The sequence below is a fragment of the Pogoniulus pusillus genome, chromosome 3 (assembly GCF_015220805.1).
Source record: "Pogoniulus pusillus isolate bPogPus1 chromosome 3, bPogPus1.pri, whole genome shotgun sequence".
Taxonomy (NCBI): domain Eukaryota; kingdom Metazoa; phylum Chordata; class Aves; order Piciformes; family Lybiidae; genus Pogoniulus; species Pogoniulus pusillus.
This window is the reverse complement of record NC_087266.1, coordinates 26,493,983-26,508,381: the sequence shown is the minus strand read 5'-3', so window position 1 is coordinate 26,508,381 and position 14,399 is coordinate 26,493,983. Positions and strand designations below refer to the sequence as shown.

The 14,399-nt window shown below is 37.7% G+C and overlaps 1 protein-coding gene across 6 annotated transcripts in view; it reads right to left on the bottom strand.

Moving 5' to 3' along the window:
• NBEA (neurobeachin) overlaps positions 1–14,399 on the bottom strand; it is a 527,236-nt gene that overhangs the window by 388,267 nt on the left and 124,570 nt on the right. For all 6 annotated transcript variants that reach the window (XM_064173040.1, XM_064173052.1, XM_064173047.1 and 3 more), the window contains 3 exons: positions 12,972–13,118; positions 6,830–7,027; positions 6,267–6,400 (listed from right to left, as the gene is read on the bottom strand). In XM_064173040.1, coding sequence (XP_064029110.1) covers positions 6,267–6,400; positions 6,830–7,027; positions 12,972–13,118 — 479 coding nt within the window. The remainder of the gene's footprint in view (positions 1–6,266; positions 6,401–6,829; positions 7,028–12,971; positions 13,119–14,399) is intronic.

Genomic DNA, 14,399 nt, shown 5'->3' with positions numbered 1-14,399 from the left:
AGAAGATGATATCCACTTCCTTATTTCATTCTTTCAGGAAGAAAATCAAAGCACAAAGGCTAAGTCTGGATTTCAGACACTGTTTGGATTGCACTTATCACAGGTTGGAAATACAAAAAGGGATTTTCATCAAGGTTTATTCTCTGCTAAAACACGAAATCAAACACTTGTGCATGTTTTAATGCAGTCGACTGCTCTGCTTACTAGTTAAAATTCAATCGTATTTATACAGTCATGTCCACTAAAGTGTTCATGTTGAAAAGTCAAGAAGGATTCCACTTAACTAGGTCAAAGGTAAGATAAACATGGAGCTAAGACACAGAGACTGACGGTGGGGATGGAGAGGAAGCTGCCTTGAGCTACAGTTATGGCATTTCTCTAGAGTTTCCTTAGCTTCCAGTTTAACTACCTTTCTTCTGTCTCCAAGGTTTTGGGCAAGAAAGTGGAGATTATTTAGTTCTTTTGCTTTTCTCCATAACATGTGATGAGGACAATAAAAGAAGACTACTAAATGTGTTTCATCCAAACTGATGCCACTAAACATGAGTCAGTTGAATAAGTGCCATGTGGGAGAACTAGAGAAGGAAGCTGTTACACACCTCTGCTTACATGCACAACATTTTGTGATACAGACAAAAGCCATAAATTAGCCACTCTTAATATTTCTTGGATCTTCTGATGTGGAGGCATCATTTTGAGAGTTCACAAAGAATTTCTATAACATGATACAATGACTGTATTTTCAGAATAAACCATCCAGGCTGTGTAATTTACTAAGCCACAGAATCACCGATATCACAGAACTTCAGAAGTTGACAAGGATCTCCAGAGATCAATCCCCATCGAGTTCAATTCCCCTGCCAATGCAGGATCACCTAGTAGCCTAGTAGTAGTAGTACAAACTAGTGTAGTTTGCACAGGAATGCACTCAGGCAAGTTTTGAAAGACTGCAGAGAAGCAGACTCCACAACCTCTCTGCACAGCCTGTTCCAGTGCTCTGTCACCCTCACTGTAAAGAAGTTTCTCCACACATTGAGGTGAAACCTTCTGTGTTCCAATCTGTTGCCATTGTTCCTTGTCTTACTGCTGCTAACCACATTCCTTCCTGTTTGTGATGATTCCAGTACAACTGATTTCACCTGAGCATAGCTAGGTTATACTTGAGATAGGAAATTTCATGTGCAACATGCACTCCTCTTCCTTTTGAAACACAGGAGAAGAGTGCAAACAGCCCCCAATTCTGTATTCTGAACTGCAGACTTCAATTGCAAATGCAACAACCTCAGAAGCGATCACATTTGTACATATTCTCCAGTTTAAATACCTAGGCCAGTTGTAGCAAACAAGAAAATTCTTGAAAAACAGTATGAGAGGGCAGGTTGGGTAGAATACTAATTGGCATTTGTCTTAATTGTTATCATCATCTTAAAGATAAATTGAATGAAGCTAAAGACATTATTAAGAATTAATGGAAACTCAGATTTTTTTTCATATTAAGGTAATGTAAAAATAAATCAAGACATCAAGTTGTACTTCCTATCAAGCTGCACTCTTTCCTATCTGGGGCAACAAATGGAAACCCTGTCTGTTTCCCATCAAATGATTCGTCTACCAAAAGTAGATAGAGCAACATTACTAGTTGCAGACAGGAATCCCAAAAGTAATTATGCGTATATAAGTAAATGAGTGCAAGACACCAATTTATTAAAGCAAAACACACAAAATGTTTACAGGAAAAGATTAAGAACAGGAGTTGAAATATTACTGCTGCTCCCTCACCAATGTTACCATTTCACTGACTTAAAAGAGGCATGCAATATACTCTGTAATAGAGCTACCTACATTAAAAACAGTGAAAATAATGTAAGTAATAAAACTGAGTGAAAAGATACCTATGTTTACTTCAGTACAAATTTTTGTTAGAGCATTAATGTGGACTTAGGCATTGCATTTGTTTAGTATTCTAAGCAGTAAACCTGTTTTTAATTTTTACTGTATAGTGTATGCAAATTAGCAAATCCAGTTAGGAACTTCTAAGATAAGCATATAAAAAAAACCCTTGGAATGACTTAATCTGCATAAGCAAACAGCTCCAGCTCATCCTGCTTTCAAGTATCTTCCCAATATGGTACAGCCCAAAGCAACAACTTCATCTGAATTAACACTTGTTTTATTCTGTGATGGAACTGGGTCAGTGCCAAAGACTGCACAGCAAAAGCCTTGTCAGAATCAGTCTGTATGTCTGCGCTCCGCAGACACAAATGAATTAGAAACTATATAGAGATAACACAACCAAATAAAGCAATTCCTTTCTATCTATTGCCCATCTTCCCATCATATTACCTATCTAGTATAATCCAGACATAACAACAATAGTATATTAATAGAAAAAAAAAGCCATTGTATTTGCATGGTCAAGTTTTGGTAGACTGGTTGACTTCTAGAAGCTTCCTCTATAGACCCAGTGCCAGCTTCTCCTGACAGAGCCAGTGCTAACTGGCTAAAAGATGACTGTGCCACTGGACAAAGTTGAACCCATTTGGAATGGTGGTAGCAACTCCACAGTAACATATTCAAAGATAAGATTTAAAAAAAAAACAACCTGCATGAAAAGGAGGTGGAATGAAAACTGTAACTGGATAAAGGAGTGAGAATACATGTAGGAATCAACTAAAGACAGCAAGGTCAGTGAAGAAGGAATGGAAGGAAGTGTTCCAATCAACCCACCGTAAAGATCCTGGTGAGACAGGATGACCCCCTTGCAACTCACGAAGGCCCACAGTGGAGCAGATTCACCTGCAGTCCATGGAAGAACTCACATCACTGCAGGTGAATGTCTAAAAAAGTCTATGACCCTCAGTCGAGTCTATTTTGTCCATGACAGTAATCGGTGAATCATCTCCCTGTCCTTATTTTGATCCACAAGATTTTTGTTCTATTCTTTCTCCAATGTTTAATTGAAGAGAGGGAGTGGCTGAGCGTCTTTGCTGGGCACCTGCCATCCAGCCAGGGTCAATCCACCACAAGCATTCTACACTTCTTTTTATTACATCAATACCTTATTGACCTAAACTGCCAATTTTAATATTATAACCACAGTACTTAAAGGCAGGAAACAGCAGTCATGGCATTCAAGGTGAGGGACCACTCTCCTGAATGGCAGGTGCATCACTTAATCTAAGGAAAGATACCTAAGAAACAAATTCAGCTTCCATTCTTCTAATTTCAGTGTATGAGAGCTTCAGAATCTACACAGTGCTTCAAAGGCAGAATTGTAGGTTACTTCAATTCTTGGTCTCATAGAAGATGTAGGCAAGCCACACAGAGGCAGACATATTACAGGAATAAAGAACATTTACAAAAAATGCTATTAAACCACAAAGTTACTATGTTCATACTGTCCTGATTTATAATTTAATTTTTTTTTACAACAAAAAATACTTCTTTTAAAAGGTTCATTTATTTATTTATTAAGGTTTAAAAAGGAGGTTTAAAAAGCAAGATGTTTGAGAAACCCCTTCTAATGTAAAAAAAAAAAAAATCATATATGCAGAAGAGAAGGAGGTGAGAAGTATTCAAAAAAGTAATCTGGAAACCCAGGATACTTACAGGATCTATTTGTACTTCCCACCTCCCAGGAATGTATTAAGACAAAAGGCAGCAACATTCAAGGGACAACTTCTGAGTCTCCCCTAGTTGGCCACCATAAAGACATAAACTCTAGTCTACTCTAGCTGTAGAGTTTACAAACATAACCATCTGCTGTTATCAGGCATCATCAAGGTTTTGCTGTGTTAGTAATGTGGCATAAAGATTGCCTGCTTATAAAATTGCACAGATTGTAATGGGTTCATGCCCCCTATTGCTGTTGTAGATACATTTTCATAGGTAAGGAGAGTGTAAAAAATATTGTAAACAGTTCAACTACATTTTGGAAAGGTACACATAAAGACAGAAGAGTAAAAAAAAAAAACAAACAAAACACAAAACAAGAGGAAAGAAGGAAAGGACTCAGTAAACATACTTCTTCCCTATTTCCACTTCACAAATGATTCTGAAATATAGATCTGTTTTTCATGTTGAGCTTCCTTTCCCTTTTATCTCCCTTTGCCTCCAGAAAGCTTTTATTCCTTTATTTGACTACTTCCTTGTTCAGTTACACTATTGTTTTATCAATATCTCCTTCCTATTAAATTAAATATAAGAAAATAATGCACATACACCAAACCCATGGTAATTCAATGTGTAAGTAACATCTTATCAAGCAGTCATTTCCTTAAAAATCTTCTGAATATGTTCTTGAGTTTGGATCCCATCTCGTCACATTATGTATTCACACAATCACAAAGCATAATGAATTACAGATTGCTTTTTAGAATATAATCTAATTACAGAAGAAGTGCATTGATTTATTCAAAACCAACAACTTATGAATTCAACTAACTCCAGAAATGTTCTGTGCATTTGAAATCGCACTGCATGTTTTCAATCATTGGAAAGACTACAGACATAGGAAGAATTTTGGAAGTTATTTATCTCAACTTACAGAAGTTACATTATATTAGGTCTCCATTTTTAAACAGACCTAATATTTATTCCAAACTCAGCTTATTCATGAATTTAACATATATTTCATTCATGTGTATAGGCACAAAATACACGCAATCTTCCTTAAATTGATACGAAGCAATTTTGCCTACTGCTGTGCCAGTAAATAAAAACATATAGGGACATTTCTTTTTTCAAAATCTATTTCAAATCAAGTGCTGTTTCTTCTATTCCACTTACATCACAGTACTTCAGTGTCAACTATGTAGTGGAGAACAGACATAAAAAAAAGTAAATATCCACTAAGAGGCTATACAGAAACATCTTTTTCTGCGTTTAACACTGAATGAAATAATTTGCACCACTATAAAGCACTCAAAAATAAAATATATTATTTTAAGACTGTACTATTTCTTCTAACGTTGTCCTAAAATATTCTTATGAAACACAATAACTTCCCACACACCAGGAAGAACTGAAAACCAGCGTCCATCTTAGCTACATATATTTGAGTTACCAAAGGGGAAAACAGATGACTGAAGAACCTCACCAAATGAATGCATTTCTTAAATTAGACTGAAATAAGTTATTTTTCATGAGAAATTATACCAGTGTACCACTCTCTTTTTTTTTTTTTTTTCAAAATCAGCAGCAAATTAAGGAGTTAATATATTTATTTTTCAGTTAGGTAATTTATGACTGAACTAGCTAAGATCACCGAAAATATTCAGAATAATAATGGCAGAGTATCCTAAGCAGGAAAATAAGCCAGGTATCCTGGCTCAGGTACTCTGAGTTATGCACCTATTTTAGAAATTATTCAAATGTTGCAGTTGGTTTCTGCCGCCCCTAGACCCATCTTCTAGTAGGTTTTGGTTGCATTACATCCTACAGGGAAACATCACAGCAGTTCTTCAGCATCACCTTTTCAGTTCTGTTACCTCCAAAGGCTTAGGCCACACACTTCGTTCTGACAAGCTTAGACATCTTGACATCTTGTGTCACCACTAGAATAAGAGCTTGCCCTAACAAGCAGGTAGCGAGAGACCTTTGCAAAAACAACCACAGATGAACTAGCTTTGAACAAGTCAGCATGACACACTCCTACACAGTCCTTTGCAGGCTATACTTGGAAGAATTCATCTAACTTCTGTGCAGACTTTGGAGCTAGGGGTTACTTCCATAGTAGCAGAGTGGAAACTTCACCTGTCCCTGCATAAAATTCTCTGTCCCCAGTTACTGTTGCAATAGTTAATATGGCCACAAAATAACTGATCATAGCTCTATGACTTTTTGGATATGCATTGAAATTAAAGGAAATATCTTTTGTTAATCTTGAACATTATTGAATATAAATTAAAATTGCACAGACTTTGAGAAAATATAAACAACAGTGCACTGTCAAGTAAAAGCACACTGGTTTCTAGCAGAAGTTGCAACTGTCACAAAACTACCCTTAGAGATTCTAGAGTTATTTGAAATCATTATTTAATCCAATCACTGTTGTGCCAGTTCCATGTGGAATCTCATCAGAGTCATAAAATTTACACACTTCCACAGTGCACTACTTTTTAGAAAACAGTATTATTTTCAAAGAAGCAGGGGTAAAATATTAAGTCACAGCACTTACAAAAGAACAGCAGCCAAATCTTCCCATGACAAAACCAAAAATATTCTTAGCTTAATTCATTTTTTTATCTGGCTTGAAAGAAGCTTACCAAACTGTTGTTTCCACCTGACTGTCGTGCAGCTGTCGATTGTCTAACTGGGCAAAAAGAGGAAAAAGAACTTGAATTCCTCCAATGGAATGAATTGCACTGTGAATGGAGTGGGTTACGATAGCTTTCACATCCTAAATTAGTAAAACAAATAAACAGAAAAAAGCCAGTTAAACTTCAATTTGAAAAGACAGCTACAAACATAAACAGCATGCATCTTAACACTGAACTGGGTGCAAAAGCAATCATACTCATTTTAACTTAGTTTCATTATGTATGTTTAAATTATGATCACTACACTTAAAGACAAACATTAAAATGAAAAACCTCAGTCTTATACTACACTTTGCCTTATGCTATGAAGTATATATTTTTAAATTAAGAAATGGTAATTTTTTGCTCTAGGCAGTGAGCAAAGAAAGAACAGATCAAGTGAAAGGTATATCAGGAACTGAAGTAATACAAAACAACAATATCTTTGTAGATTAGCACACAAATTGTCTTCTTGTTCAAATAACGTTGAACTAACAGTAAAACCAGAACAGCAATGTAATAGCACAAACCTGAAGCATAAGAGCATGGGGGGAGTGTACAAAAATTGAAGGATTTTCCTTTGGTGAGGATTCAAGGCATAGCTGAGCATCAGTAGCCTTTGCATTATAAGTAAAAGCAATGCTACTTGCAAGTTTTCCATCATATAGCACTTGTTTATGGTGCTCAGCCAGATGAATGTCACTTTCAGATTTAAATTTGAATGTGCTCTGGAAAAAAAAACAAACCAAACCATAAGTTTCACAAAGTATTTTAGACAAAATCCTTGCCACAAAATGTGAAGAAAATACATTAGACTTCAGTGGAAATAGAGCAACTGCTAAACTGTGTTTCAGTTTTCCAGTAGTTTTATGCTACTGAACAATAAGATAATTTAAAATATTCTATTATCTTATTTCTATACAATTTAATTTTTATTTTATTTCCATTAACATGTACATATAATAATTGATATTTTATGTAGTATCATTTCTCTCTGCATTCACTATCAGTGTTAACAAGTTTCAGAAGCAACTACCTTAAATGTGTCACATTAAACAGCTATAAATATGCAAAAACTATAAAAAAAAAGATGAGCATCTGGGACATTAAAAATAAAGAACAAATTACATGCCTTCTATTCTAGTTTACATAAGATTACTCAAAATAAAATATCAACTCTTATCCCATTTTGATTAAAAGAATAGTTATTTTTAAACAGCATTAAGTCCCGTAATTCACTAACAGTCAGGAGTATGTATAAACAAGCTGCTTACACTACAAAACAAAAATCCAAATAAATCAGAAGCACCATTTTTAAATCATTCTTAAATTCAAAGCTTTTACAAACAAAAATTGAGAATTTCTATTGCTCTTAAACACACCACAGTTCATATCTGATCTATGCTTTCTGGCAATGCTGACAAATCAATCAAGCACAAGAAGATAGATTTCTGACTTCCTGCAATGTGCTGTCAGATCTACTTAGCACACAACTACTTTTGCATCTAACAATCATTTGACAGTGGCAAACAGACAACTAGTAGTAGCACAGTTCTGTACTGACACAAATAAAGCAATTTATTAGAAATTGCCACTATTTAGCTACTGTTGCATATATATTTTTCAAATATTTACTCAGATTAAAGTAATTTATTACTGAATTTAATTATGATTCACTTCACTTCTTTTCACTGCATGTAGTTACTACAATTCTCTTTATCTCTTTGGTCCTACCAAATCTTTCCCCCCCTGCCCTTACACAGTAAGAAATTCTGTATCATGAAACTACTGAAGCTACCATCACTAGGATTTTGGTTATCCAGGTTAGAAGAATTAACATAGGCAGTTTATAGGCTATCAACTTCCCCTTCCAAATAAATTACAGGTGCCTACCAATTATGTAAACTTCTAAAACCCATCCAGCTTTTGAAGAGCTCTCAAGGCTGACGAAAACCCTAACAAAATTCTCTTCCTTGCCATCAAGTAATGGTAAAGTGCATTTGCTCAAGTGACTGACACATGGTAATTTAAGGTCTTGTGACAAGCATCCATTTGTATATGGGTCATAACACTGACGTAGACTGAACAGACTGTGGCTGCTGAAGAACCCTTGGAGCAGATCTGTCAGTCAGCCCTGTCCCATACTTGGTGATGTCAAGTAGAAGGCAGGCAGCTATTCCGTGCTGAAAATGTATGAGATGCAGATACCACAACAGAAAATGCAAGTAGGAAGGACAGAAGTGAATGGGAAGTCAGTGGTTCAATCTACATTTGGCAAAGAAGGGCATTGCTAACTTTAGTTGTATTGGGAGGACACTCACAAGCAAGCTGAGGAAAGTGATTCTCTCTACTTGCACTAGTTAGGCCACACCTGGAGTTCTGGGCTACTCAGTACAAGAGATCAATGGATTACTGGGAAGTCCAATGAAAGGCCACGGAAGTAGCTGGGCATCTCTCCTGTGAGGAAAGGCTGAGAGAGCTAGGACTGTTCATCCCGAGGGGGATCTCGTAAACTGTGCATACATATCTGAAGAAAAGGTGCAAGGTCCATCTGTTTTAGGTAGTGACAGGACCAGAGGCAATGGGCACAAACTGAAACACAGAAGTTCTCTTTGATCAGGAAACACATTGTCACTGTAGGAGTAACTAGCAAGGTGCTAAGAGTCTTCATCTTTTGAGATACTCAGAAGATGTTTGGATGTGGTCCTGGGCAACTGGTTTTAGGTGGCCATGCTTTTGGCAGAGGGCTTGGCCCAGATGATCTCCAGAGGTCCCTTGTGACAATCTCAATCATTCTGTGATTCGCATTTGGCTTAAGAGTCCATTTTGTACAGAAGTTCCCAATTTCCAAACCCAGGACAATTCCACTTACTCCTCTGCTCATACTCTAAAGCTGATCTGAACCAGACTTCTTTCGATTGACACAAAAAAAATCCTCCAACTGGTGGCAGTCATTCAGCCCAAAGCATCAGACTACAACCAAACAGATGTAAAAATTGCCAAATATACAGAGTGTGGGTATTCAGTCCTCAGCAGCAAAATTTAATCTAGAAATGTGTTCTTATCATGCCACATGACTTATTGAAGTAGAAAACTCCAAAGTTTGAATATTATGTTCAGAGCTTGAGTTACTGCTTTGTTGATATGGTTGGCTACATTTCACTTATCAGGATATGACTGCCACAGATTACAGATTGGTCCTGAGGAAGGTGATCATTTATCTTCCCCCAAAGCACATTTTTAACTATACTGATAAATTTTTGTGTGCTTTCTGTAGAGACAGAAATAATTTAGTGAATTCATTGATTCACAAAGATATCTTCTTTCTGCCCATACTATATCCTGATGTTTTACCACATGGAAACATTTCTAAGAAAAGTTTTCATGGTTCTAAGCCTTCTCAGATCTCAAAGCTCAAAATGTCTTACCTCTATGTAACTTTTCATAACTTTGCTGTTTTAAATATGACACAGTATTTTGATATAAAATTCATACTGTTTCATAGCCACAAAATTTTGCAACTTTCTAAACCACTAAATTAAAATAAAATCATTTCTATAAACAAACTTTGGCACTAATCTGTCCCCCAGTTTTCAGTGTTTACTATTCCTCAAGAATTTATCAAAGTGAGGCACAAAAAAGTGTCCCATTTTTTTGAGAAAAAAACAAGGACCTTCTGCCCAATGAAAGTGATTATAAGTTGGAAATGCTAGTCTCCTGCTCAAAAGATTATAGAATATAAAAAGAGAGATGACAAATTCTGATATATGATATTCCTTTATGATTTAGAGCAATCTACAGAAACAGAAAAGAAATTCAGTATATGTATACTCTGCTAGGGGCTTGGGAGGACACATACACAGGAGGATGGGAGAAGTTGCAAGCATGCAAGCTCAGACTGCAAGTGATTAGGTACTGGTCACTGAAGGAATGCAGCTCTAAGATCTTCTACAAGCAGGGCATAAAGGCAGAAAGAAGAAAAGAGCCTTATATTTAACATACTCTAAAACTCATATGGGATCCATAATGAAGGTATAAACGACCACTGCTCTTACAGGAATGGGAGAGGGAACAAAGAGAGCTGAGAAATACTCCAGCATTGTCTCCTCCAGTAGAAGAGGAGGTGTTGATCATGGCTCCTATTTAAAATATCAGCAGCTTTTCTCTTTCCTTTAGAAGCAAGACTGCTTCTTTTTGATTTATCATTTACACCTTTTTCTACTGTAGGTTCCATGATCACACATAAGATATTATCTTGTACTATAATAGCTGTGTTGTGTTTGTTGCCCCATCATCACCCCATCAGTTCCAAGGCCAAGTCAATCAGTGCCTCTGCAATTAGGTATCTCTTTTGTTCTGGGAGTTCTTTTGCGTTGGAGAGGGGTGTAACATGAAAGAGACAGTATCACAGTATCATCAGGGTTGGAAGAGACCTCACAGATCATCAAGTCCAACCCTTTAACCCCGGAGCTCAAGGCTAGACCATGGCACCAAGAGCCACGTCCAACCTTGCCTTGAAGTGCCCCAGGGACGGCGACTCCACTACCTCTCTGGGCAGCCCATTCCAGTGTCCAATGACTCACTCAGTGAAGAACTTTCTCCTCACCTCAAGCCTAAATCTCCCCTGGTGCAGCCTGAGGCTGTGTCCTCTTGTTCTGGCGCTGGCCACCTGAGAGAAGAAAGCAACCTCCTCCTGGCCACAACCACTCTTCAGGTAGTTGTAGACAGCAATAAGGTCACCCCTGAGCCTCCTCTTCTCCAGGCTAAACAATCCCAGCTCCCTCAGCCTCTCCTTGTAGGGCTTGTGCTTAAGGCCTCTCCCCAGCCTCGTCGCCCTTCTCTGGACACGCTCAAGCATCTCAATGTCCCTCCTAAACTGGGGGGCCCAGAACTGAACACAGGACTCAAGGTGTGGTCTAACCAGTGCAGAGTACAGGGGCAGAATGACCTCCCTGCTCCTGCTGGCCACACCATTCCTGATGCAGGCCAGGATCCCACTGGCTCTCTTGGCCACCTGGGCACACTGCTGGCTCATGTTCAGGCGGGTATCAATCAGTACCCCCAGATCCCTCTCTGTCTGGCTGTTCTCCAGCCACTCCGACCCTAGCCTGTATCTCTCCATGGGGTTGTTGTGGCCAAAGTGCAGCACCCTGCACTTGGAGACATTGAACCCCATCCCACTGGACTCTGCCCATCTGTGCAGGCGGTCAAGGTCCCGCTGCAGAGCCCTTCTGCCTTCCAACTCAGTCACAGACATCCAGATCAGTGAAGGAAAGGAGAAGACATGCAGAAGCAGCCATTTGTCTTCAGGAGCAATGATGAATGAGCCCTTGCAGCCCATGGAGGACTCCACTTTGGAGGAAGTGACTCATTCCAAAGAAGTCCACGACTGAGGGAAGACTGCACTGGAGCGATCTGTTCCTAGAAAGAATGCTGCCTATGAATGGGCCTATGCTGAAGTTTGTGGAGCACTGTCTCCTTTGGGAGGGATGCCAAACTGCCACAAGGGAGGATTGTGAGGAGTTGTCCCCACAAGGTGAAAAGAGCAGCAGAAACAACATGAAATGGACACAACTAACTGCAACTCTCATTCCCTGCCTTTCAATGCTACTGCTGGGGAAGAGATAGCAGAACTGTGTCCAGAAAGAAGGGAACTGTGAGGGGGCAGTGACTGAACAGTTTTAGCTTCAAGGCAGGTTTTAACCATAATGATATGCAACAGACCTCCTCTTCTCCAAGTAATCTTGACAAATATTTGACTTTTCATGTCACAAACACACCATAAGAGATATTTTCAATTGTCACTGGTGCTTAAGTGTTAGCTGTCATCAAATGATGTAGAGCAATCATTTTCAGCACATTAACTTAGTATTTTTAGAATCTAAATACTGATTTTTACTTGTTATCTTAAAAAGTTTTTATTTTCAGAGTATATGACATATACTAAGAACCTGAAAGTCTGCTTCAGATGATACTGCAAATTTCGGTAATAAAAATAATAGGAAAAGCGCAATAATTGATGATAGAAATTCCAGAGTGTTTAGCTGGGCTTAGATTAATTTTCAAGCCTTTTCCACTAGGCAGTTTCTGCAGACTTCTGCAATGCATCTGCATTGTTTTTCTTGACGAAATAACACTATACCCAGCCATTTCAAGACATAAGTGATTGTTCATACTAAAGATCCATGCTTATGTACGCACCATCAATTTGTCCAAAGTGTCCTCTGAATGTCACTGTCAAAGTATGAGTAAAAAGCTTAACTTTTATTTCAGCAGAACTATTTGAAACTGTGCATTTGAGTAGGATTGGGTTATTACGACTTGCTGAATTTTAATTTGCCTTAACTCAGCTTTTAAACGGGAGGAGCAGAGAAGAAAGTTTTTCCTCTAATACCCAGTACACCAAATACAATTGCTCTAATCCGATCGTCACCCAAAGTCACAAATTTCGCATGCAAACAGATTTCAGCTGTCCTTTAAATAAGAAATTTGCATCTTTCAAAAAGCTGTTGGAAATTGATAAAATTAGGATACTTAAAGAAATATTATTCCTTTGCTGAAAACAATTCACATTGCTCTATATGATCCTAAGAAGAATGTCTCTGTGTATACATAACTTCCAACTATGTCTATCAATTACTTTCCTTTTCAGTGTTGTTTTTTTATTGTTACCTTATATCCAGGTCCTAACTGATGTATTGCAAATATCTGTGCTGGGTTGAGTGCTTCAGTGAATACATACACTGCTCCAAGCTGGCCACAGAACACTCTATTGGCATCTGCTGTCTCCGAAGAGCCAAGAAAACATTTATCATAGCTCTGTATGAGAAAGAAGCAGTAGTGATGATATTTAGTCATACAAAACATACAATTAAATAATTTCATATACAGCTGAAGCAAAAAAACAAAGGTAGACTGTAATAAAGAAAATTCCTTGATCGTTTACTACTTCAGTACCTGATTCCCTACAGTGAACAGCTTAACTTTGAATACTGTAGCATTAATTGTTGCAGAGGTCAGTATTCCAATGCTGTTATGACTTGCTGCTAGGATTTGACTTTTATTAATTGTTCAGTGTATAATAAAATTAGAACAGAACATGCAAGTACCAAATAACCTTCTCTACTGCCTTTTAGGAAATATGAAAACCTTGAAGTTACTTGTAATTATAATCAGAACCTCCACTGCTAAGGCATGAGAACACATGCTGAAATGCACTCTTCTTTCATTGCTGTGCTATTAGATCTAAAGATCTCTAGGAGAAAAGAAAACCAAATATAATTTGGTTTGCACTAGTTCGCAACCAGTGGACTGTCTTCCTCTATGACCACAGCCTATGTAACAACATAATTTGACCTTAAGCTCCTCTTCTGTCTTCTTCCACAATCATGAGAGACATTATTTTCCATTCTTCTTTCCAACAACTACTTCTTTGCACAAAGACCTTCTGCAGTTCCCCACCTGTCCACCTATTATTGCAGATTTGAACTGGGGCTCAGTGGCTTTTTTTTCCCCTCCAATTTAAATGTATTCAATTTATTTTTACAAGAAACAGGTTAAGTTGTTCTGGTGCTTTCACAAACAAATTTTATGCATCAGCTGTCTAGAACAAAGATCCAGGGAACTGAAAAACAAGATGCAGCACAAGAAGACAACAGCAGGAAGCACAAGCACCTTCAAGGCTATTCTCTTAGCTTCCTTAAGTCACATGTTCTTCATTTAAGGATTGGGTCTCACTTTTTAAAGTGAATCTGTAAAACAGTAGATCTGCATTAGGAAGTCTGCTTTTTCATGTTGCTTAGCTGCTCTGTGTTACCCATAGAAAAGCTTTCATTGGCCTGGGGAACAGAATCAAGTATGATTAAATGCTACAGCAACTGATCTAGGTGAATAAGCTACCCACAAGCAAAAGGAGACTCTGGAGTTCAATTCTGCAATGATGTAAAGTAAAAAGTATCCAGGATTACACCTCTGATTTATCCTCCTTTTTTGATCAAACACTTCCAAGTTATTCCCTTGTAATTTTCTACATTTTTTTTAATACAATTTTAAAAGAAAGGAAAATCTGAAAAAGCTACATCAAAACTGATTTGCAAAGTC